The sequence below is a fragment of the Natator depressus genome, chromosome 10 (genome assembly GCF_965152275.1).
Source record: "Natator depressus isolate rNatDep1 chromosome 10, rNatDep2.hap1, whole genome shotgun sequence".
In the NCBI taxonomy this organism is placed as follows: domain Eukaryota; kingdom Metazoa; phylum Chordata; order Testudines; family Cheloniidae; genus Natator; species Natator depressus.
The window spans coordinates 50,679,869-50,703,387 of record NC_134243.1 but is presented as its reverse complement, the minus strand read 5'-3'; the positions used below and the strand labels follow the sequence as shown (position 1 = coordinate 50,703,387).

Sequence of the window (23,519 nt, the reverse complement as noted above, 5' to 3'; positions counted from 1 at the left end):
AGGCTGTAATCAGTTACAGTGTAGTTGGGCACTTCCCCAATTGCTTTCCTACTCATTCTGCAATGCACCTCACCACTAACTTTAGCACTCTGATATTCCAGTCCTCAGTCTCATTTTAGCAAAAACTGTTAGTGATGTTAAATTACTTAACGTTTCATGGTGTGGCAAATGAGGATTAGATGAGACCAGCCAACTCATTTTCATTTATGACAAACTAGGATCTGAACCCCAGTTTTAAGAAATTAAGGTGATTACAGTTCAATCGTAAAACCACTAAACATAGTGGGAGCCTTTCCATTGACTTCAGTGGGCGCTGGATCAACCCTTTAGTGCATAAAATCACATCACCACCACAGCCCCACAACAGCACTTCTTAATGACGGACAGCAGCTGAGTGTTTACACTTTATAAACATTTAAATAGAAGTGATACATACTGAATATTAATACTCTTGATCAAAATCAGAAACCCTTATTTTCTCCCCTATGTTTTTTTTCTTTATTAGTTATGCACTTAAATTAACTCAGTAAGAATAAGGCTGGTCCCTTGTTCCCATGTCCAGCAGCAAATGTTAGCAGCACTCAAGGAAATCTGTTAGACCCTGTGAAGAAGCATGGAGTCTCCCTCTTGGTAACGACAATGGAGGGGATTATGCATCAGAATAGCACAAATGACCTCCAAAGAGAGCTACATAAAGCTTCATCAGCTGGAGTGAGGGGATCCATGACAAGACCAAGCAGGGAAAAATGAGGAGGATACAGGAAGATCAAGCTTACAACCCTTGTAGGCACAGGATACTGAACCCAAACTCAAATCCTTATATATCAGCTAGTTATGCTATTTTATCGGAAGGGTACACATTGATTTGATTAATACTTGTTTAACATTTTTGTCAAATCTTCCTCTTTTTTTTAAGCTAGTGTGCTTCTGAACACTGTTCTTCCATCAAATAGACATTCTTCTGAAAACATTTTTTTGTTATTTTTAAAAAGGCACTGTTCAAAAGAGCTACCGGTGAATTATCATCTAGGAAAAAAAGTCTTCAATTCTTACCCTGTTGTAATGGCAAGGATTTGAAGTAACCTTGTACTAGCCACTTTCAAAGCAGTGCTGAGTTGAGAAATACCAGTTTTGGGCAACAATTGCAGTGGCTGTCCCAGCATTGTGTCTGTGCCACACAACTGTGATAGTACATTGAGTAGACCAGTGGAAATGGCCAAGGAGACATCAACAGGCTGATAGTGTACACTTAGAGCAAAGACAGTTACCAACAGGAGGCGCTGTTGTGCTTCTAAAATAAAAATATAAAATGCTTTTGAATCAAAGTAGTTAAATAACTCAGAAACAATAGCTAGGTCTTTAACAACAAAAATGTAATGCTTGAGGAACGTGCCAGAATGAAAGCCCACTAGTTATGCCCTCAACAAATTCAGCATGTGCAGTAAGGTGATTTTTTATTTTTATTCATCTTTTGTAATCCCACTGTATATAACGTACAGGTCCTTCTGGTGTTCCACTGTGACTCCCTCACATGATTCACATGTTCTCAAACTTGTTCTCCACTTACCTATGTGGTGCTTATTTGCTTGCAGAGCTCTCTCCAACGTAGCAGATAATTGCTGGTAAATCTTGTGCACAGCCACTTGGATTTCAATCTGAATATTTCTCTTGGCTGCTCTGATACCATCCTGAGTCAAACAAATAAGTACTGTAATAATCGTACACATTTTAATTTTTCAACTATTGGAACAGAAAGCATAGACTAGTGATTAAAACAGAGCTAGGGCTCTGGAGACCTGGAGTTCTGCCTCAGTTTCCTCACCTGTAAAACAGCAGTAATACTGTTTGCCTCAGTTTTCTCACCTGTAAAACAGCAGTAATACTTCCCCTATCTTACAAAAATGAGTCATTAATGTTTACAAAGTGCTTTTAACATCCTGAGATACAGAATGATATGTAAGTGCAAATTATTATTATTGTAATACATACACAAGCAAGAAGGAGGTCTGGTAGTATTAAACTGAGTTTCACTGACAACTCTAATTGTATGACACAGCCTCTTGTTTAATTTGAGTATGTGGAAACTACAACTTCTTCAATAGGCTTTTCTCACTGATGCAGTTTAAAACAGATTAATTTCACTTTTGTTATTTGAAGACAACAGCATTTTCTCCTAAATTCAAGGACTGGGCTACTTGTATTTCAGTGAAAGGTTAGGTTTGTTTGATCTTTCACCTGGAGGGAGAGAGCTCTATTGCCCGAAGGAAACCTCCGCCAAAATGGTTTGATGTTTTGGGCATCTCTTGCAGTTGGTAAGGGGATGTGCAGAAGCTTGAGTCTCCACAATATCCATGCTGTCTTATCTCCTGTGATCAACAGCACCGGAGCACTCTTCACCGTACAAAATATAATCTAGAGGGGAAGCGTACAGGGATATTCCTAAAAAGAACAGGAATACTTGTGGAACCGTAGAGACTAACAAATTTATTAGAGCATAAGCTTTCATGGGCTACAGTCCACTTCATCGGATGCATAGAATGGAACACATAGTAAGAAGATATATATATATATATACACACACACACACACACACAGAGAGGCTAATTAATTAGCCTCTTACAGTTTGTACGGCAGCTTCCACCTTCTCTGTATGTATATATCTTCTTATTATATGTTCCATTCTATGCATCCAATGAAGTTGGCTGTAGCCCACGAAAGCTTATGCTCTAATAAATGTTAGTCTCTAACGTGCTACAAGTACTCCTGTTCTTTTTGCAGATACAGATTAACACGGCTGCTACTCTGAAACCGGATATTCCTAAGAGATTCCAGAACTTTCTCTTGGGAAGAAGAAAAAAGTGCAGTGATGCTATCATTCTAGATTCCTTACCAAAGTGACTTAATTACCCACTTAAACTGAAATACTGCTCTAGAGTTTTCCTCTTTAGTGGTGGATTGACCTGGGAGATTTGGGACCATTTTTAGGCTTACCCCTGAAGATCTTTGATCAGTGATGATGACTGGTTTGCTGAGTCCCAAAAGCTAAAGATTCACCCACCCTTGCGGATGTATCTCAAGAAGAGTCTCAGCTGGTGTGTAGAAGGAGGGGCATGATGTGGGGGGAATGCAGAGCCCTCCACAAGCTGTCCAAACTTTGAGCGCCTTCCCCTGGAACAGCAAGAGACTGAACTGGGAGTGATCATGGCAGCGCTCCCTTTCTGTGGTTCCTGTGAGGGTCTCCTCACAGAAAGAGCATCTCTTTCCCTTTGGCTTGCTTCAGACTGCTTTACTATGACTTGAGAAGGGGGAACAAACAGAGCAGCCTGGTGAATGGTCCAATTCAGAGACCAAAGCACTGGAAATGTTAGCCCCCTAAAGAATAGCGGAGAATGGGAGCACCAGGAAGAAATCCTGTTTGCTGCTGCAACAAAATCAATTTTGAAAGCTGGGATTGCAAGGAATAAGGTGGCATTGCTGAACCACCCTTCTGCTTGCACCACAGGAAACAGAGAATCTGGAGGGGGGGGGGGGGGAGGCTATACAGACATGCCACAGAACATTGTGGCCAAGTTTGAATTTCCTCTCGTATTTGGTGCAGGAGACAATCAGATAAGAACATTCACAGGAGTGCTCTTAATGTTTGTCATTGTTTTAAACTGTATCAGAGAAAAAACACTGTCCTCCTTAAAAATGGTTTCTACATAGGGAAGAGTTTGGGGCTCCAAATAAATATTGTTCAAGATATAAAATATACAGTGAATATCCTAAAGTGAACATAATTCTAGTTTGTTCTCCTACCGTCTTTGATACAGACTAAAATAAGAGTCATTAACATCTTCAAATTAAAACCTTCTGAATCACAAGTGTCTGTATATTAAAACAGCTTTATTGAATGAAAAAATTTGGTCAAGAACCTATTTTTTCAAGCTATGTAAGTACATTTCATACCTGATAGTGATGCAATCGGACATTCTCCCCTTTGGCTCCTGCATGGCCAACAGTGCCCAAACCAAAGCATCCAGCTAGAAACTGTAGTCTAACAGAAGTAAGCAGTGAGGAAGATTGAAATGCTGGCCCTTGACGGCTTCCCATTAATGGGGCGCTACCTTTCTCCTCCATCCCTGACAGCAATACTAGGATCTGATGAAGTGCTTCCAAACGAAGCTTAAAAGAAAAAAAAAAAAATGAAAAAACCTGATTACTTCAGATTTTATATAACAAGGACTGTTAATTGAAGTATTTAATAATTGAAATATCTTAAGAATTGATAACGAGATTACCTGTAAATCATAAATAAAATAGCAGGTAGTCAACTGTGAGTAATATGGCCATTAAATCATGGAAGGGTTTTGTTTGCATTATATATCATGGGGATAAAACTCTTGTGGTTTTTACATTTAAATTTCCTGAGGTAGGATTTTTTTTTTTTTTGGTTGGTTTTGTAAGAAAAATTCTGAGCTGTTGACCCTGATGCCTCCTGATCCCTGGGTCACAGCTAAAATGTTTCTAATCTAAGCTCCACAAGCCAAACATGATGCTTAAGAACTTTAGGCTCCGGGAGCAGTATAGTGACAGCTACAGTTCAAAGGTTTCAGAGTTTTAAGAAAGTCAAAGATTTAGCATTTTCAAGCTTCCGCTGAAACCTTTAAATATCCTAACTTGTTTGTTTTCAGCATTGATAAATTTACCACACCTGAGATAATTTTCTTCAAGTCTGAAATATTTCAAGTTTACAGAACAGCATCTCACATAATTTTTATGAATTCCAGAATGTACTTCTTTCTCTTCTCTCAAACATGTTAAGTGAAAAGAATGCTCTTAAAGTTCAGCCTACTATATATTTAAAAAATACTGAAACAAGCAGCAGTTTCAGTTCAAGTTTGTAACAAAGAAGGGAGAAAATATGAATAAAATATGCTTTGTGGTTCAAAACATTTTCCAGTAGAAGTTTAAGAGTCAGCCCCACCATATTGATTCATTCTGAAGTTAAGATCCATCTAAAGTTTAGTACACAAGGAATATAAAAATAATAACTATATAGTAACTATAACTTACCTCAGCCCTCAGCTGCTGCTGTTCCATTGCAATAACTGAAGCCTGGGGGCTAGTGGACATACTTTCCTCTGGCTCCTTAAAACCTGGTGAGTTTCCTACATCTCCACTTACGAAACTGACAACATTTTCAATCAAAGTATGAACTCCAAGGGATTTTGAAAGATCAAAATCAGATTCAACAAATGAGTAAGAAGAGCTGTACAACCAATCTCTGCTGTGTTTTAGTCGAGCCCATGAGTCACTTAGAGGTTCCACTTGACTGTGCATTGCTCCTAAATATAAAATATAAAATTTCATAAATTCCAATTCAATAGAACATTGCATTTTGACAGTAGGTGAAGACTGAGCTGTTGCTGTTCAAATAGGTGGGAAATGGGCATTTATGTTTAATTATACCATGCATTAAGAAATTAGAGCAAAACACCTCAGTTAAAGGATAGCAGTATAATAAACTAAAGGGAAGGCCACATTTCCATTACTACATATCCTTTAAGCAGTATAGCAACACCCTGCCGCAGGAAAAAAAGAAAAGGCAAAGCCACTCAAACCATTTAGCTTAAAGCTAGAACACTGAATAAAAATGCTATGCAGCTAAATGGCAAAACAGTGGTGAAGAAAAGATCTGCAACGAAAGAAATTGTACACGAAAGTATTTCTTATAAGATCTGATTGTAAAACAAGATTTTATTTTACTCAAGCTATTATATCTTTTCTATAGGCAAAACGACATAGTGGTTTATAGCCTGTTTTGGATGAAATATTTACCAAATTCATGAGTGAAGTAAACCAACAAAAATACTTCACTCTTATACAGAACATTTACTTTGTCATGATTATGTGTCAGTGGGTGGTGTATTTTAAATGCAATAAAATAATTACATATATGTTATTTCTACAAACTATAATTTTGATTTCATGAAATTCACTTTGAAATACTTCTTGATATTTCCTGTAATAACTGTATGTGACTACATCTACACTAGGATATCTACCCAATGAAGACAAGTGCCCCCAAAAAGCTGAATCAGTGTGGAACATGGTTTAGTTTCAAACCAAACCATGATCAATGAAGTGCTGTCTGGTCCTGGTCTACATCTGTAGTTAAACCATGTCTTGCAGAAGTTCCTGGTACTCATCAGCAGTGGGTCATTTTCCATTGCAGAAGAAGTTTACAAGATTATGGGTGAAATGCCCCTCTGGCAAAAGTGGGTACAACTCCACTAAGTAAATGAAGTCACAGTTGCTCAGGCATTTTGCCCTATAACTTTAGCTTTGGTAATCAGTATTTTATTATTATTTTTTTTGCTAAGTGTCACTAGTGTGCTTTGTGCAATACAAGATATAAACAAAAAACAGCTCCTACTCCAAGGAGCTTACAATCTATACAGACAGACAATGAATGGAGACAGACAAAGAGATACCCAGAAAACGGTACTAACTTAGATTTTATTTGATACACTTATTTTAAAAAGTCTAAAGAGTTTAGTTTATACTAAGTAAGCTACCTTGGCATCATTCAGTATTAATGTCTCTTGTGAGCCTGAAACCACAAACATAATTTAAAGAGTCATATCCTTATTGCTAAATTAAGTTAATTGTGCATTCACACAACTGTGACAAAACTACACCAGCATTTCTGTTTTAAAACACTATTTGCAGGGGATGGGGTTTAAAACTCAGTTATACAAATTCTAAATCAGAAAATTCAATCTTTTCAAAACAATCCAAATTTTCACTTACACAACTGACCACAACTACATCTTAGGTTTCAAATATTTCCTTTTCCAAATGTGGTACATAATATGGCTTAGCCACAACTTATTTAGATTATCAAAGCATCTAAAAGTGACCACAATTAGCATGAGTATTAGTCTCAGTTATATGTGGAAACCACAAGTGAGATCCACACTTCTGCTCCAGCCCCTTTCCAACAAGCAAAAGGGCCAGAGTGGTGTAAATGGACCCTAAAATCCCTGATCCTGACCAAGGAAGGATGCTGTGGGCACAAGCACTGATGAAAACAACCATGAGACTGCCTTTTGAGCTCTCCCTTGCAAGCCCAAGAAGAGACGGCATGCTGGAAGCAAAGCCAAAGCACTGTAGAAATTCCGGACACTGCTATGGCCCACAGGGTAGCCCACTCTAAGGTCAAGAGGCCTCCCCTGGGCTGCCTAAGTTACACTAAAGGCCTCTCCAACCTCCTACTGCAATCCAGGATCAGGAAGGCACAAAGCTGGCTTAAAGGCATCTTAGTTCCCCTTCACACCAAACTGTGAGTTCTGCATTGAACCTTTAAAAGCACAGCACAGACCCTCATTCCATGGCTTCAAACATCAAAGGGTTGGTAGAGAAAAAGCAGTGGAAAAAACCAGTTTATTAAAACTATGCTACCCTATCATCAAGGTCTGACAAAATATTAAGTGAATTTTAAATTTTGTTAATAGAAATTTTTTTTTTGAAGAAAACAGTTGATATTACTGAGCCACAACATAAAAACATTGATACAGAGGGAAAAATTTCAAAACCAATTAAAAAATTTAACTGCCATTATTGAAAAAGAAGAAGTGTGTAAGAGGATGAGAAAAATCAAGGACTCTGAGAAGCAAAATGAAATTAATGAATATGAAGAAGGATTCCAGATGAATACAGCCAGATTTTTTTAAATGCATGTAATATTAAAATAGGATAAGTCTGGAACAAAACAATTTTTTCAAAAGTTAGCATATATAAAGCAAGAATGAACCAAAAAAAAAAAAATCACATGTTCTGAGAAAAATGTTTAAAGTAAAAATTCAAACAATGAAATATTTCACTCTGCATTAGCTTACCTGGGAGACAGTGATGACATTCTGAGAACCTACACAGTTACACTAAGGATTTCTTATAGAGCATTTCAGATCATGTAAATACAGTTACACTTAAAAAAAAATCCACAGAGCAATAATCTTGAAGCTTACATGAAAAATGACTGAACGTTTACTTGTCCTTATAAGCTAGCTTTTAATAATGGAGTTTTCAAAATGAATGTGGCACAGCTGCAATACATACTTTATAAAACATAAAATATGTAGGGAAGCTACAGAGGAAAAAAAATAAACATGCCATCATGTACTTGCTTGAAGCTCTTCTTTTTTCTGGGGCTCAACTGGCCAAAAAGGAGTAAATACACTACCACATAAGAATCAGAAGACAAAAGGAGACATTTGATACAAAAGACAACATTTATAAAATCTCTTTCTTCATATTACCCTGGCTCAAATTTAATTGATCTATCTGCATTTCATCCATGCATGAAAAACATCAACAAGCAAACTCTGAAGAAAGCATTTTCTTGGTAACAATATTCATTAGTGTATATCATCTAGGCAGCACAAACCTTGTAAGTTCTCTGCATCACAATTTTTGATTTTGTGTTTCCTCTTCTGTTGCATTTATATCTATATGCTTATATATATATTAATATTCATACTTAAGAGTCACAATCATTTAATTCAAAAATTCAGAACTACACTCACTACTACAGGTACAGAAAAATATTTAAATTACTACAACAGTAGATATTTTAGATGTAAGATATCTGCACTATTGTGTCCTGTTGGTTATCATTCAAGTTACTAGAAATTTAAGAGGCAAGCACTACACTGTACTTAAAGAACATCTGTGTAATATATCACCTCATGACAGACATTTGTGCAACATACCAACTCATAACAGATTGAGACAGCGACTCTTGGTTTTGTTTGCCCACAAAAATGTATTTGTGATTCCATGTCTAAATGTGTGTGCATTTACTACGTGTGCATTTACTACAAATGTATATGCAGAATCTGGTGTTTTCTTGCCCAAACGACCATTTAGATGCATTAACACTCACTTTTTTCTGCCCTAAAGGAACTGGGGAAAAGATCAGAGGCATAAGAACAAAGAATGCAGACAGGGTGCTGCCTACTGAGCTACATCAGTGTTGGGGGCTCTCTCCGGTCTGGCAAGACTGAAGATGATGAATCAATAACAGACAGAAGAGAGGAGAGGAGAAGAGAAGAGAAGGCTGAGGGAGGTCCAGGGAAGATGCTAATCGCTCGTCTCCATCTCCAATGGCCAAAAGCATTTTAGAGAAGATTTCTGGAGGGATTTCTACCTTGCTGGGGTGGAAGCTGATGGTGGCTTTCTAGAATCTGAGTAGTAATGGGTGGGTCTAAGAGCTCCAAAGGATCCTAGAACTGAAGAAGGGGCCTTGTTGTCATGCTACTGCTCAGGTGGAGCATCTGAAGAAATGGGGAATGGAAAATTAGCCACTCAGTCCCTGCTTGCATTTTTGGATCTAACAAGAACTTGAGGTTCATGTAGGTGAAAAAGCAAGCTTTCCTTCCACACCCACCTACAGAACCACCAAGAAGGGCAAACTTTTTTTTAGCAACTCTTGCACTGCTCACTAACTATGTTGCTGATGATGATTGGGAGCAATGTTCACACATTAAATCTGACCATGTGAAGTAGTGAGCGTTAAGCTCATGGGAAAGAGGAATTGGGCAGGGAAAGACAGTTCAGTTCAGTAACTCACTATTTAACAAAAACTATCTGAAATATACTATTTCTAAAGAGATATAACCCACTCAAGAGCTTGCTCATCCCCAAAATGTGGCTACGTGATTAAATGTTTCTCTTCAAATAAAAGGAACACAGTGTAACCAAAAGGAACAAAAAATACTCCTACGGTACTGCATGGTTCCATTTGCTCTTTTTCCTTCCCAAACAGAAGATTAACATCTCTGTGCACTAACTCATCATTCAAACTGGTAAGTAAGAGTCCTAAAGCTCCATTATCAATCCCCTAAATCAACAATGCTCTTCCCTACAAAACAACAAAATTAACAAATCCAAGACCTTAAACAAGTCACAATAATCAATTCCCTTGAGCCGCAATGAGGAGAAAAAAAATAGTTAATTGCCCTACGTAACTGTAGTTCTTCAAGATGTTGTAGCCAGTGTGGATCCCACTATAGGTGCATGTGCACCTCATGCACACAAGGCTGGACTTTTTGGCAATCAGTGTCTGTTGGGGCCATGCATGTGTCTCCTTGTGCTAAGTGATAAAGGGAGGGACAGCCACTACCTACCTCACTTCCCTTGCAATCCAAAGTCTTTGCTAGAGGACTCCAAAAAGCAGAGACACAGAATGGGTCATGAAATCCACACTGAAATCGCTTTGAAGAACCAGTTAGTGTAAGGTAAGTAACTGTTCTTCAAGTGTGTGTCTGTAGATTCCACTAAATGTGACTGGAGAGCAGTATCCTCTCTGGGTGGTGGGAGTAAGCAATGTCAGCTGCGTCAGTCAGAGACTGAAGTACTGCTCTTCAAACTTGGAACCTGCAGACATGTCAAGTGCCTAATGTTAACAAGAGCCAGTGCGTTGCTCCGCATGGCTGCCTTACAGATTTAAGAGATTGGCACATTTCTGAAGTAGGCTGAAAATGTTGCCTGTGCCATGGTGGAGTGAGCCTTGATGTTTCGCAGGAGAAGCTTGCCAGCCAATTGACAGCAGGTGGAAATATGCCATGTGATTCATTTCAAGATTCTGTGGGATGAAATAGCTTGGCCTTTGATGTGCCTAATATGACCACAAAGAGGGAGAGAGCCTGAAATGATTGGTACTGTTGGAGTAACAGAGCAAGGCCCTGGAAATATCCAGATAACTAGGCTTCTTTCCTCCTGGCAAAGAGTGTGGCTTCAGGAAGAAAACTAGTGAGACAATAGACTGATTCCGATGTAATTCTGAAACCACTTTAGGGAAGAGCTTAGGGTGTTATTTCATCACATCTTTTGCCTTTGGAAGATGGATACAGACATAAGAGCCAGGAGCTTACAGACTCTCCACACTGATGAGAAAGACCATCTTGATGGTAAGATGGTATATCAAGCATCTGGTAATGTTCTGAAAGGAGGCTCCATGATCTGTAAGAAGACGTGGAGGTCCCACCCGAGAGTCAGGTCTCTAGTTGGAGGGCAGATCTGAAGAAGGCCCTTGAGGAATCTCAACCCCAGTTTGTCAGAAGACTGAATGTGATCGTTTTGGAACACAGCACACCAGTATTACTGCCAGGTGGACTTTGAGGGTATGTCTAGAATGCAGCTGGCAGGTGTGATTCCCACATGGGTAGACAGACTTGTGCTAGCTTAGCTCAAGATAGCATGGTAAATACAGCAATGTGGACACTGCGGCACTGGCAGCAGTTCGGGCTACCACCCAAGTCAAAGCCCACTAAACACCAGGTCCACACAACCCCGTGGGTCCTAGCTCGAGCAGCTGGCCCAAGCAGCCATCAGAGGCCACAACATCCACACTACCATTTTTAACAAGCTAGCTCACCCTGAGCCCACGTGAGTTTGTCCGCCTGTGCTGGGAATCAAACCTCCCAGCTACAGTGTAAACATTTCCTAAAGCAGCTAAATGCTAGTCCTGCCTGCTTCAGGAGCAGCATCTAATCCAGAACCTTTGGCATTGAGGCCTCTACTGCATTCGTATTGTTTTGGGCTGCCCACACAGAAATCTTTTCCACTTTGAGGAGTAAATTTACCTGGCAGAAGGTTGCCAGCTTAGTAAAAGAAATCTCCTGAACCTGTGAGAAGCAGTCTCTTTCAGTCCTATTCATGCAGCCAACATCCAGGCCATCATGCGTAAAGACAATGGATTTCAGTGCAGTATTTGACCCTGCTTCTATGATATAATGTCCAAATCGGTGAGAAGGTGCATGGGTGGCAGTCTGGACATCTGCAGGAAATGCAACAGCCAAAACTGACTTGGCCAGTAGGCAGCTATCTTAATGACTGTAAATTTGTCCTATCTGATGTTGGATATTATCACGGGAGTCAGGGAAATAGGTGGGAAGGCATATAGGAGTCCTCGAGACTATCGAAGAAAAAAAAAAAAAAGACATCTGGAAGGGAGCTTGGGCTCACTCTGCCTCTGGAGCAGAAGTCACTGCACATGGCATTTTCTGCTATGGCAAACAGATCTATGGAGGGGGTTCCCCACTGGCAGAATATTGGGCCTAGATGGATTTCTGCTGTGATCACTCATGTCTAGTTACTATGTTTCTGCTCAGTAAGTGAACCAGGTCATTGCTGACTACTGGAAGGTGTAGAGCTAGCAGCCTCTTTCTGTGCTGATGGCACTACTCCCATAACTCAACTGCTTACAGATAAATGGATAATTGAGCACCTCGTTTGTTTACACAGCGCATAGCTGAAGTGTTGTCCATCAAGATCTGCAGAGTAGAGTTCCAAAGAACAAGTAGGAAAGCAGTGCAGGCTAGTTGGATGGCTCTTAGTTCCAAGAGATTCATATGGAGCTTTATATGATGATGAGACCATATGCCTTGCATCTGAAGATGGTTCAGGTAGGTGCCTCAATTTGTCCCTAAGGCATCTGTGACCAGCTTTGTTGCTGGGAAGAAGACTGAAAAGAGCACCCCCTTTTTCAAGTTCAACGGTCATCTTTTGAGGTCCCACATGAATGGGGGCAGAAGTGTGATTCATTTGTTTGTATAATGCCTGGATGGGGAGTAGATGGTCCTTAGCTATTTTAGCAGCCGCAAGTGGAATCTGGCAAGTGACAGCACATATTTGCACATGGACATATTGGCTAGGAGCCTTATATACATATGCATGCATGGTCATCTGTCTTGTCCATAGGTAATGCACGACTGACTGAAAGGCCCAGAATCTGTCCTCTGGGAGGTATGCTTTTGCTTCTCTGAAGTCAAGAGCAGCTCCTACAAACTCTCTCGCCTGTGGTGGTACGAAGGAACGTTTCTCATAGTTCAGCAGGGGTACCAAGAGAAAGAACAGGGAAAGGATACAACCTAGGTCTGTTTTGGTCTTCTTCCAAGACTTGCCTCTGATAAGTCAGTCATCCAGGTTGAGGTAGACATGGATTCCCTGTTTCCGTAGATGTGCTGCCACCACAGTCAAACACCTTGACTGCATGAGGGACTTGGTTGTCTTGACTCGATACCTTCTTGTGCCTCTCTTTATGAGAGGACACCAACCTCCTACTCAACCTACTGCCCTGGTGCTTGGAGCAGCTTGTTTTGGCGCTCTGCTTCAAAAAGGTGTCAACTTCAGTGTCCGAGGCAGTGCTGATGTTGATGTCGGCATGGGGTCATGTTCAGTGGAGCACGGAATGATGGGAGCTTGACCGTTAGAAGGGTCTTCAAGCTTTGTTCTTGTGGATCAAATGCCATCTTCATGGACTGCTCCAGAAAGTGGAGCTTCAGCCTCGCATCTTGTGACCTGTGAATCCTTGGAGAAAAGACTAGATGAAGCACCTGCTTGGCATATGGGATTCTCCCAGACAGAACAAGCAACTGTGCCCATCTTTCAGAGGAATAAGTTCATCACATTATGGATAAGACTTAAAGCCGACAGGTTTATAGTTTGCCATTTCAAGGTCCTTGCACAGGGGAGTCTCTATGGAGGAGGAGGAGAGTCTGATCAATGATGTTAAATCCAACAGGTGCTAGAACAGACTATGGTAATTAAATTTAAAGAATAAAGGTTGTTCGGAGGATTCTCAAAAGGTCTGAAAAAGTTTAGCCTAAGCCAAGGTCTACTGGGTCAGACACCAGCTAGGTTCCATCTCACTGCCAGGGGAGCTAGAGGGAACAGATAGAGGGTTTCAGAATAATAGCCGTGTTAGTCTGTATTCACAAAAAGAAAAGGAGTACTTGTGGCACCTTAGAGACTAACCAATTTATCTGAGCATAAGCTTTCGTGAGCTACAGCTCACTTCATCGGATGCAACAGTATGCATCCGATGAAGTGAGCTGTAGCTCACGAAAGCTTATGCTCAGATAAATTGGTTAGTCTCTAAGGTGCCACAAGTACTCCTTTTCTTTTTTTAGATAGAGGGTTGTTGCCATCCCACCCTTTAAGCACTTGTACAGGAGCACGAGGATGCACAAGGACCATGTATAGCCTCAGAGGGCACTGCTAGCCAAAAAAACCCAGTCGTGCTCAAATGAGCACATGTGCCTCCATACTGACACACACTCAAAGAACTATCTTTAGAGATACTGTAATTCAGTTTGTTTAGTTAAGCACTTTCCATTACAAAAGAGAAGTGTTTTAAAATGTGGGATAGTTCCAAAACCCACTAACATTTTACATATTAATCAAGACAATTCTCTCTTCTTCCAGGACTATGCTACCTTCCTCTCTTGGCTGCCTCTTCTAATATAGTTTTAGAATACTTCCATGAAAACGGAAGTGCTTTCCATAATATATTAGTGACATTTGCCCCTTAAGTACTAAAAAGGCTGGTAATTTAGTGAATCAAAAAAAACCTTGCATCCTATTAGAAACATAAAAAGTATACAAAAATTAGATTAAGAGATGTCAGAGAATTCTGTAATACAATTAGCTAATTTTGAATGTCTGCATGGCAGGGTATAAGCAATCATAAGATGAAGGTCATGCCACATCTTTCCCTAACTTTGTATTTCGATACTAGATTTAATTTATTAAATGTATGTATCATGATAATTTGAGCATCTTTACCATACCCATTTCTTTACATTCTGAACTAGAATTATTCAAGATGGATCTAAAACAAAGTCAGTTCTGTGTCACAAACTAAAACACGACTTCTGCTGTCTCTGGTGGGCAGACTTTGTACTATGATTCTTCAAGTTTTAAAACAACAACACAGAATCATTGAAATGTACAGCGGGAGAGATCATCATGTCCAGCACTCTATATTGAGGCAGGATTAAGTAAACCTAGACTATCCCTGACAGATGTTTGTCCAACCTGTTCTTAAAATCCTCCAATGATGGGGATTCCACAACCTCCCTAGGAAGCACAGTCCAGAGCTTAACTACCGTTATAATTAGAAAGTTTTTCCTAATATCTAATATAAATATCCCTGGCCACAGATTAAGCCTATTATTTCTTGTCCTACATTCAGCTGATATGGAGAACAATTGATCCTTGTCCTTTTTATAACACCCCTTAACATATTTAAAGACTTATCAGGTCTCCTCTCAGTCTTCTTTTTGAAAGACTAAACATGCCCAATTTTTTAACCTTTTCCAAATCTTATATCATTTGTGTTGCTCTCCTCTGGACTCTCTCCATTCTGTTAACATTTTTCCTAAAGTGTGGTGCCCAGAACCGGACACAGGACTCCAGCTAAGGCCTCACCAGTGCTGAACAGAGTGGGACAATTACCTCCCATGTCTTACAAACAACACTCCTGTTAATGACCTCAGAACGATATTAGCCTTCTTTGAAACTGCACCACATTGCTGACTCACAGTCAATTTATGATCCCCAACAACCCCCAGATCCTTTTCAGCAATACTACCACCCAGCCAATTATTCTCCATTTTGTAGTTGTGCATTTGATTTATCCCTCCTAAATGAAGTACTTTGCACTTGTCTTTATTGAACTTCACCTTGTTGATTTCTGACCAATTCTCCAGTTTGATAAGGTCGTTTTGAATTCAAATCCTATCTTCCAAAGTGCTTGCAACCTCTGCCAGTTTGGTGTTATCTGCAAATTTTATAAGCATAATCTCCACTCCATTAGCCAAATCATTAATGAAAATAGTACTGGACACAGGACTGACCCTTGAAAAACCCCACTAGATACACCCTTCCCAGATGACAGCAAACCACTGATAACTACTCAGAATATGGTCTTTCAATCAGTTGTGCACCCTCCTTATAGTAATTTCATTTAGACTATGCTTCCTTAGTTTATGAGAATGCCATGTGGAACTGTATGAAAAGCCTTACTAAAATCAGGATATATAACATCTACTGCTCCCCTCCCCTCCACTAGACGAGACACCCTGTCAAAGACAGACATTAGGTTGGTCTGGAAAGATTTGTTTTTGAAAAATCCATCCTGGCTATTCCTTATAATCTGACTATCCTCTAGGTCAGGGGTATCAAACACGCGGCACACAGGGCTATTTCCTGCGGCCCGCCAAGCTCCCCGCGCCACACCGCCCCCTCCGCCTCACCTACCTCTGGGCCAGAGGTGGGCAAACTACAGCCTGCGGGCCGAGATTGCCCCCCCCTTGGCGCTATGAGCCCAGCGCTGGGTCCAACACTACATCAGAGTTAGGTGGACCAGACTATAATTGCCTGAGTCCTCTTTGTTCCCCTTTTTATAGACAGGTATTATTTTTGCCCTTCTCCAGTCCTCTAGGACTTCAACTGTCCTTCATGTGTTCTCAAAATAATTGCTAACATTTCTGTAAGATTGCTTCAGCTAGTTCCTTATGTACTCTAGGATGAATTCCATCAGGCCCTGCTCACTTGAATACATCTAACTTATCTAAATATTCTTTAAGCTATTTTCCCCCAATTCTGGCTTGTGTTCCATCCCCCTTGTTGTTAACATTAATTGTGTTGAGTATCGGGGTCACCATTAACCTTTTTAGTGAAGACTGAAGCAAAATAGGTACTGAACACCTCAGCCATCTTAATGTAATCAGTTATTAGCTCTCCTTACCCACTAACTAGAGGACCAACACTTTCTGTTGTCTTTTTCTTGCTTCTTTTGTATTTAAAAGAACCTATTCTTATTGCCATTTATGTCCCTTGGTATATGTAATTCATTTTGTGCCCCAGCCTTTCTAAATTTGTCCCTATAAGCTTGTGCTATTCTTTTGTACTCCCCTCCTTAACAATTCATCCATGTTTCCAATTTTTGTAGGATTCCTTTTTGATTTTCAAGTTATTTAAGAACTCCTGATGTAGCCACATTGGCATCTTCCTATCTTTCCTTCTCATCGGGATAATTTGCAGTTATGCCTTTAATAGTATCTCCTTGACAAACTACCAGGTCTCCTGAACTTTTTCCCTTATATTTTCTTCCCATGTGATCTTACCTACCAGTTCTCTGAGTGCTTTTTTGAAGTCCACTGTCCTTATTCTGCTGTTCTCACTCCTTCCTTTTCTTCAAACCATGAAATCTATCATTTCATGGTCACTTTCATCCAAATTGCCTTCCACCTTCAGGACCTTCATTACCAATTCCTCCCCGTTGGTCAGAATGAAGTCTAAAAGGGCTGTCCCCTTGGCTACTTTCTCTACTTTCTGAAACAAAAAGTTGTCCCCAATACACTCCAAGAACTTATTGGAAATTTTACATTTTGCCATATTACTTTTCATAGAATAACATAGAATATCAGGGTTGGAAGGGACCTCAGGAGGTCATCTATTCCAACCCCCTGCTCAAAGCAGGACCAATCCCCAATTTTTGCCCCCGATCCCTAAATGGCCCCCTCAGGGATTGAACTCACAACCTTGGGTTTAGCAGGCCAATGTTCAAACCACTGAGCTATCCCTCCCCCCAATTCTATTCTCCCTGTACCTTTTTTTTTTTTTTTTTTTTTTTTAAAGCTTCAAATAAATTTTTCTGCTTCTCCACCCTGTTATAATTATTAAGTAAAGCACACCGGGTAACAAACCCCTGCTGTTGTTTTGCCTCTCGGCACTGGGTGCCGGCAACACTTCCATCAGGCAAGGGGGACTTGAACCAGTGGCCTTATACATGGTGGGTGAGTATGCTAACTATGAGGCTAAAGGTTATAATTTATAATTTCCAACAGATGTTTGGGTAATGAAAGTCACCCATTACTACAAGGTCTTGTGTTTTGGATATATCGGTTATTTTTTCCACAAGTGCCTCATCCGCCTCCTCTTCCTGATTTGGTGTTGAAAAGTTAGACCCCTACCATGACATCACCCGTTTTCCCCCTTTTATCTTTACCCAGAGGCTTTTAACTGGTCTGCCTCTCACCTCCTTCTGGACCTCAGAACAAGTGTATATATTCTTGTATATATTTTACTCCCTTTTTCTTCTGCCTGTCCTTCCTAATCAAGCCATCCCCATCTATGCCAATATTCCAGTTATGAGACTTATCCCACTTAGTCTCTAATGCTCACATGCTAACAAATGACCTCTCTAAATATTCTCCCTCATAACTAGGAATGAGCTATCAACTAACCAGAAGACTACTAAAGTTTGCCCTAATATCTCCACAATATTCAAGCCTCCCCAAACCCAGGGGCTGCATCCAGCCCTTCAGACATTTTAATCCTGTCGTCGAGCTCCCTCCAGGGAGCAGGGTCAGGGGCTTGCCACACTCCGTGTATACCATGGCTCCTGGAAGCAGTGGCATGTCCCCCCTCCGGCCCCTACATGGAGGTGGCAGCCAAGCGAGCGTGCAGAGCTGTCTGGCCGGAGCGGGGACATGCCACCGCTTCTGGAAGCTGCTTGAGGTAAAGCGCCACCCAGAGCCTGCACCCCTGACCCCCTCCCCCAGCCCTGATCCCCCTCCTGCCCTCTGAACCCCTTGGTCCCAGCCCGGAGCCCCTTCCTGCACATTGAACTCCTAATTTCTTGACCCACCACAGAGCCCACACCCCCAGCTGGAGCCCTCACCCCTCCCCTTGCACTCCAACCCCCAATTTTGTGAGCATTCATGGCCTGCCATACAATTTCCATACCCAGATGTGGCCCTCAGGCCAAAAAGTTTGCCCACCCCTGCCCAAACACCACGTACATCTTAACTGCAAAGTTAGTTTCCAAGCCCTTTGTAGAGATCAGACACTGAACTCAAATTATTTTAGCATCAGCTGGTCACTCTTGTGACACATACATCCCCATCTCCCCCTCTAAAGACAAGAAATATGCTTTGCTCCCTCCATTACTTCCAAGATGACTCTTTGATAGTCTTGAGAAAGAAAACCATTAAGATTCTTCAGACTGATATATCATATCATCTAGAAGGACCAGGTACTTGGACTTACATATATTGTTAACAGAAAACTGCCCTCCCACCCTCTTCCAAATCAAGTGCCTTTCATCTTCTGGATTAGAGTTCTGAAAGCTCTGAACTGCATTCTATGACAAAAGTCCATTGTAAGCATAAGGATAGAGAACATCACTTGAACATCCCCCATCAGTTTCTTCTTGCTGGCTTCAGAAAGTGAGTGAAAGTAGAATGAAAACTCTCTGGAAGTTCTGTTGTAATAAATGGACCTACAAATTTACCCTAATTGTAAGCTCAACTTGTGAAAAGTGGATAAAGTTTCATGAATTGTCACAATGATCTATTATATACAACTGTTTAAGAAAAGAGATGAAAAGGAGAGAGAAAAAGACTAAACTTTTTGTTTAAATTAATTCACTGATATAATCTTAACACAGTCTTTGAATTTAACTGGTAAGCAAGAGCACCACTCATCACTCCTTTTTGAAGTCCTTAAAAAGATATTTTCAGGAAGAACAGTGAGAAGAACTTTTCATCACCACTGCTGCTGTGGTGGAAGGATTGTTCCCATGACGCCAGACCTTGATATTCTATGGGGGATGCTTGACCACGATCACTGCACCAGAAAGGATGCCAACCTGATACGTTAGATCCCGCTGTCTTCTCCTCCCTCAGGTGCCCCTTTCTGCTCCCTATCTTCCTCCTGTCTTACCTCTATCCCTCTCTCTCTCTCTCAGTTTTTAACTGGATCCTGAAATCAACTGTACTGCACAGTGCCAGCACAGTGGGATGAGATGGTTCATCCAGCTCTGCTCAGCCTGAGGACCAGGGAAGGAAAGGGACCTGACCAGACCAGTCAGATGATGTCTCTGACAAGGCTGGTGAGCCAGCATCCACAGCAGCAGCTGTCATGGTCAACCTACCTGCCCAAAATATCCCATCCGTGACTGAGCAGGCACCCAATATCCTGAGATCATCCACAAAATCCATATTCCCCCAACTTTACTGTCCTATTTATTCTTTCCCTTCTGCGTCTGTCTGTTTTGTCTAAGGCAGGATAATGACTATCATTCTCAATTCAGAACTGAACAGAAGAACCTTCTCCTCAACCAGGAAGGACTGTTAGACTGCATAAGAGACTTTAACCAATATTCACTGTCTCCAGAAAGGACTTCAATAGGTTTTGATTAAGTTTGTTTTGGATAAACAATCAGAGTTCTAATGCTTTTTACCTTGTATTGTTCTCCTTGTGTGTGTTTCAATCAATAAATTTCTTAAGTTTGGTCTGAGTTTCATAATGTGTTTGCCACGGTATTAAGCAGGCTGAGGACTCTGTATATCAATGCCCAGACCTTGTTTAACACTATTTAACGTTGGACAGTAACTGAGTTGTGCTAACACCTTTATCCTCTATAGTGCATCTAAATTAATACAACAGCTCTCACTAGCTCCTAAGAAATATCCCACTAGGAAAAGATATATACAGTGGGTTCTAGAACTTACCAATCAGACATCTTTGCCACACAAAGACATGATCAAAGAGTGGTTATTTACGATCAACAGTAATATTTAAGAGACTTTAAAAATTCTAATTTTTTTAAAATAAGAACAAATTTTCATGTACCATTCTAATGAGCTAAGATCGTATATATGATACTTCAGAAACAAGTTATTTCATGTGAATCTAAAAGTACTTTAAAAAACACTGAAAGCAAGTTTAAAATCTACTAGTTTACACCAATATCCAATATATTAATAAAAACTTACCCCTCTTTCTATGTGAGGATGCAAAATCCAAATCAACATTTCGTCTTCCACTCTAGATTAAAAAGAATTAATACAAAACCTCGTTTCTCTTTCTAATTATACAACAAAAAAGTACCTCAAGATTTAGGTACTTAAAGCTTTTCAGTGCTAAGTGAAATGAGATAAAGCAAAGCATTTTATTTTAGTTAAAACAACCTGAGTTTTAAATAACATGACAGAGAACACCCCACATTACAGAAGAAATAATTACGCTAACTGCCAAAACTTTAAAAAAAAAATAATAATAAAAAAATAGGGAAATACTCTTAACTAAACTTCAGATCCACATGAGTACATGTAAATCTAAAATCATGTTCCTCAGAATACTCCAATTCTTCATATAACAAGATTTCCAAGCCTTTGGGGGGAAAAAACTGTGGTGCATAGCTTTGGCTGTGTAAATGTTACTGCTGCTCATGAATAAGGCTCCGTGTTTGTCACGGAGGTCACAGATTCCATGACTTTCCCTGATCTCCGTGACTTCTGCAGTGGCTGGTGTGCCTGGCCTGGGGGCTGCCTGAGCAGCTCTAGCAGCCCCTGGGCCAGGCGCACTGGCTGCTGCTGGGGCTGTCTCCCCACTCCCCCCAGCAGCAGGAATTTGGGTGTGAGCGGGCTCAGGGCTGGGGATTGTGGTGTGAGGCAGTGCTTTTTGTTTACTGCCCATGACTTTTAATAAAAATACCCATGACTAAAACGTAGCCTTACTCATGAACAACAAAAAGACAACCTAAACTAACCTATAATAATGTTAAAGTTCATTTTTGTGCAATCATTTGTTTCCCCAATAGAAATGCAGGTGGTTTGCAGTGGGCTCCTCTGTATATCCACTGTAAATTCACAATGCTTCTAAGCAAAATGGCACATGTTTAAGATATCTTTCGTATCTGAAAAAATATAGATGTAAGACTGAAACTGTATAAAACATCAAGTTAGTTTTACCTACCAGTGAGTAACCCTCTTCATCTGATTCAGGCTGAGATAAATCAGATTCACTTCTCGATTTGATCAGCCTATAGTTTGAACTAGGATGGGTTGAACGACTTTCTGCAGTAAGACTTTCACTCCTGCCTCATAAAAATACACAAATAAAAGAGAAAATTATTTCACAAATGCTCTTTGTAGAATACAAAACTAAAGTAAATTAGCAGCCATAAGATGTTGTACAAAGTCTCTGCTACAAATATTAATTTCAGGGTATAATATTCAAAAACTAAACTTTGTATATTTAATATGAACATAAGAAGTGTGTATACTACCTATCTGTATCACCATTAATGTTTATATCAGACAAAAGTAAGCACTGATAGTCAAATATTGATTCAGCTGGCAAAACAGCTTTATTTGGGAGAAGCCTAACCAGGATTGTCTCAAGAGCAAAAGGGGACAGGAATAAGATGTGAAAGGGCTTGCAAATGTTTACTAATGCCCTCTATTAGCATACATTATTGCTCCTCAGCACTGTTACTGATCTGATGGCAGCCTGAAAATACCTCTGAACAACATACTAATCCACAGAGGCCTCCCTACCAACATTACAAAAAGAAGGATTCTAGGTGGACTCCTCCTGAAGGTCGAAACAACAGACTGGACTTCTACATAGAGTGCTTCAGCTGACGTGCACGGGCTGAAATTGTGGAAAAGCAGCATCACTTGCCCCATAACCTCAGCCGTGCAGAACACAATGCCATCCACAGCCTCAGAAACAACTCTGACATCATAATCAAAAAGGCTGACAAAGGAGGTGCTGTTGTCATGAATAGGTCGGAATATGAACAAGAGGCTGCTTGGCAGCTCTCCAACACCACTTTCTACAAGCCATTACCCTATGATCCCACTGAGAGTTACCAAAAGCAACTACAGCATTTGCTCAAGAAACTTCCTGAAAAAGCACAAGATCAAATCCGCACAGACACACCCCTGGAACCCCGACCTGAGATATTCTATCTACTACCCAAGATCCATAAACCTGGAAATCCTGGGCGCCCCATCATCTCAGGCATTGGCACCCTGACAGCAGGATTGTCTGGCTATGTAGACTCCCTCCTCAGGCCCTACGCTACCAGCACTCCCAGCTACCTTCGAGACACCACTGACTTCCTGAGGAAACTACAATCCATCGGTGATCTTCCTGATAACACCATCCTGGCCACTATGGATACAGAAGCCCTCTACACCAACATTCCACACAAAGATGGACAACAAGCCGTCAAGAACACTATCCCCGATAACGTCACGGCTAACCTGGTGGCTGAACTTTGTGACTTTGTCCTCACCCATAACTATTTTACATTTGGGGACAATGTATACCTTCAGATCAGCGGCACTGCTATGGGTACCCGCATGGCCCCACAGTATGCCAACATTTTTATGGCTGATTTAGAACAACGCTTCCTCAGCTCTTGTCCCCTAACGCCCCTACTCTACTTGCACTATATTGATGACATCTTCATCATCTGGACCCATGGAAAAGAAGCCCTTGAGGAATTCCACCATGATTTCAACAATTTCCATCCCACCATCAACCTCAGCCTGGTCCAGTCCACACAAGAGATCCACTTCCTGGACACTACAGTGCTAATAAACAATGGTCACATCAACACCACCCTATACCGGAAACCTACTGACCGCTATTCCTACCTACATGCCTCCAGCTTTCACCCTGACCACACCACACGATCCATCGTCTACAGCCAAGCTCTGCGATACAACCGCATTTGCTCCAACCCCTCAGACAGAGACAAACACCTACAAGATCTCTATCAAGCATTCTTACAACTACAATACCCACCTGCGGAAGTGAAGAAACAGATTGATAGAGCCAGAAGAGTTCCCAGAAGTCACCTACTACAGGACAGGCCTAACAAA

General features: G+C 40.7%; 1 protein-coding gene across 7 annotated transcripts in view; it reads right to left on the bottom strand.

Moving 5' to 3' along the window:
• Positions 1-23,519, bottom strand: part of HERC1 (HECT and RLD domain containing E3 ubiquitin protein ligase family member 1) — a 213,003-nt gene that overhangs the window by 90,829 nt on the left and 98,655 nt on the right. For all 7 annotated transcript variants that reach the window (XM_074966104.1, XM_074966100.1, XM_074966102.1 and 4 more), the window contains exons 24-29: positions 21,598-21,718; positions 20,616-20,667; positions 5,056-5,327; positions 3,949-4,164; positions 1,568-1,688; positions 1,054-1,291 (exon numbers count right to left, since the gene is read on the bottom strand). In XM_074966104.1, the coding sequence (XP_074822205.1) occupies positions 1,054-1,291; positions 1,568-1,688; positions 3,949-4,164; positions 5,056-5,327; positions 20,616-20,667; positions 21,598-21,718 (1,020 nt within the window). The remainder of the gene's footprint in view (positions 1-1,053; positions 1,292-1,567; positions 1,689-3,948; positions 4,165-5,055; positions 5,328-20,615; positions 20,668-21,597; positions 21,719-23,519) is intronic.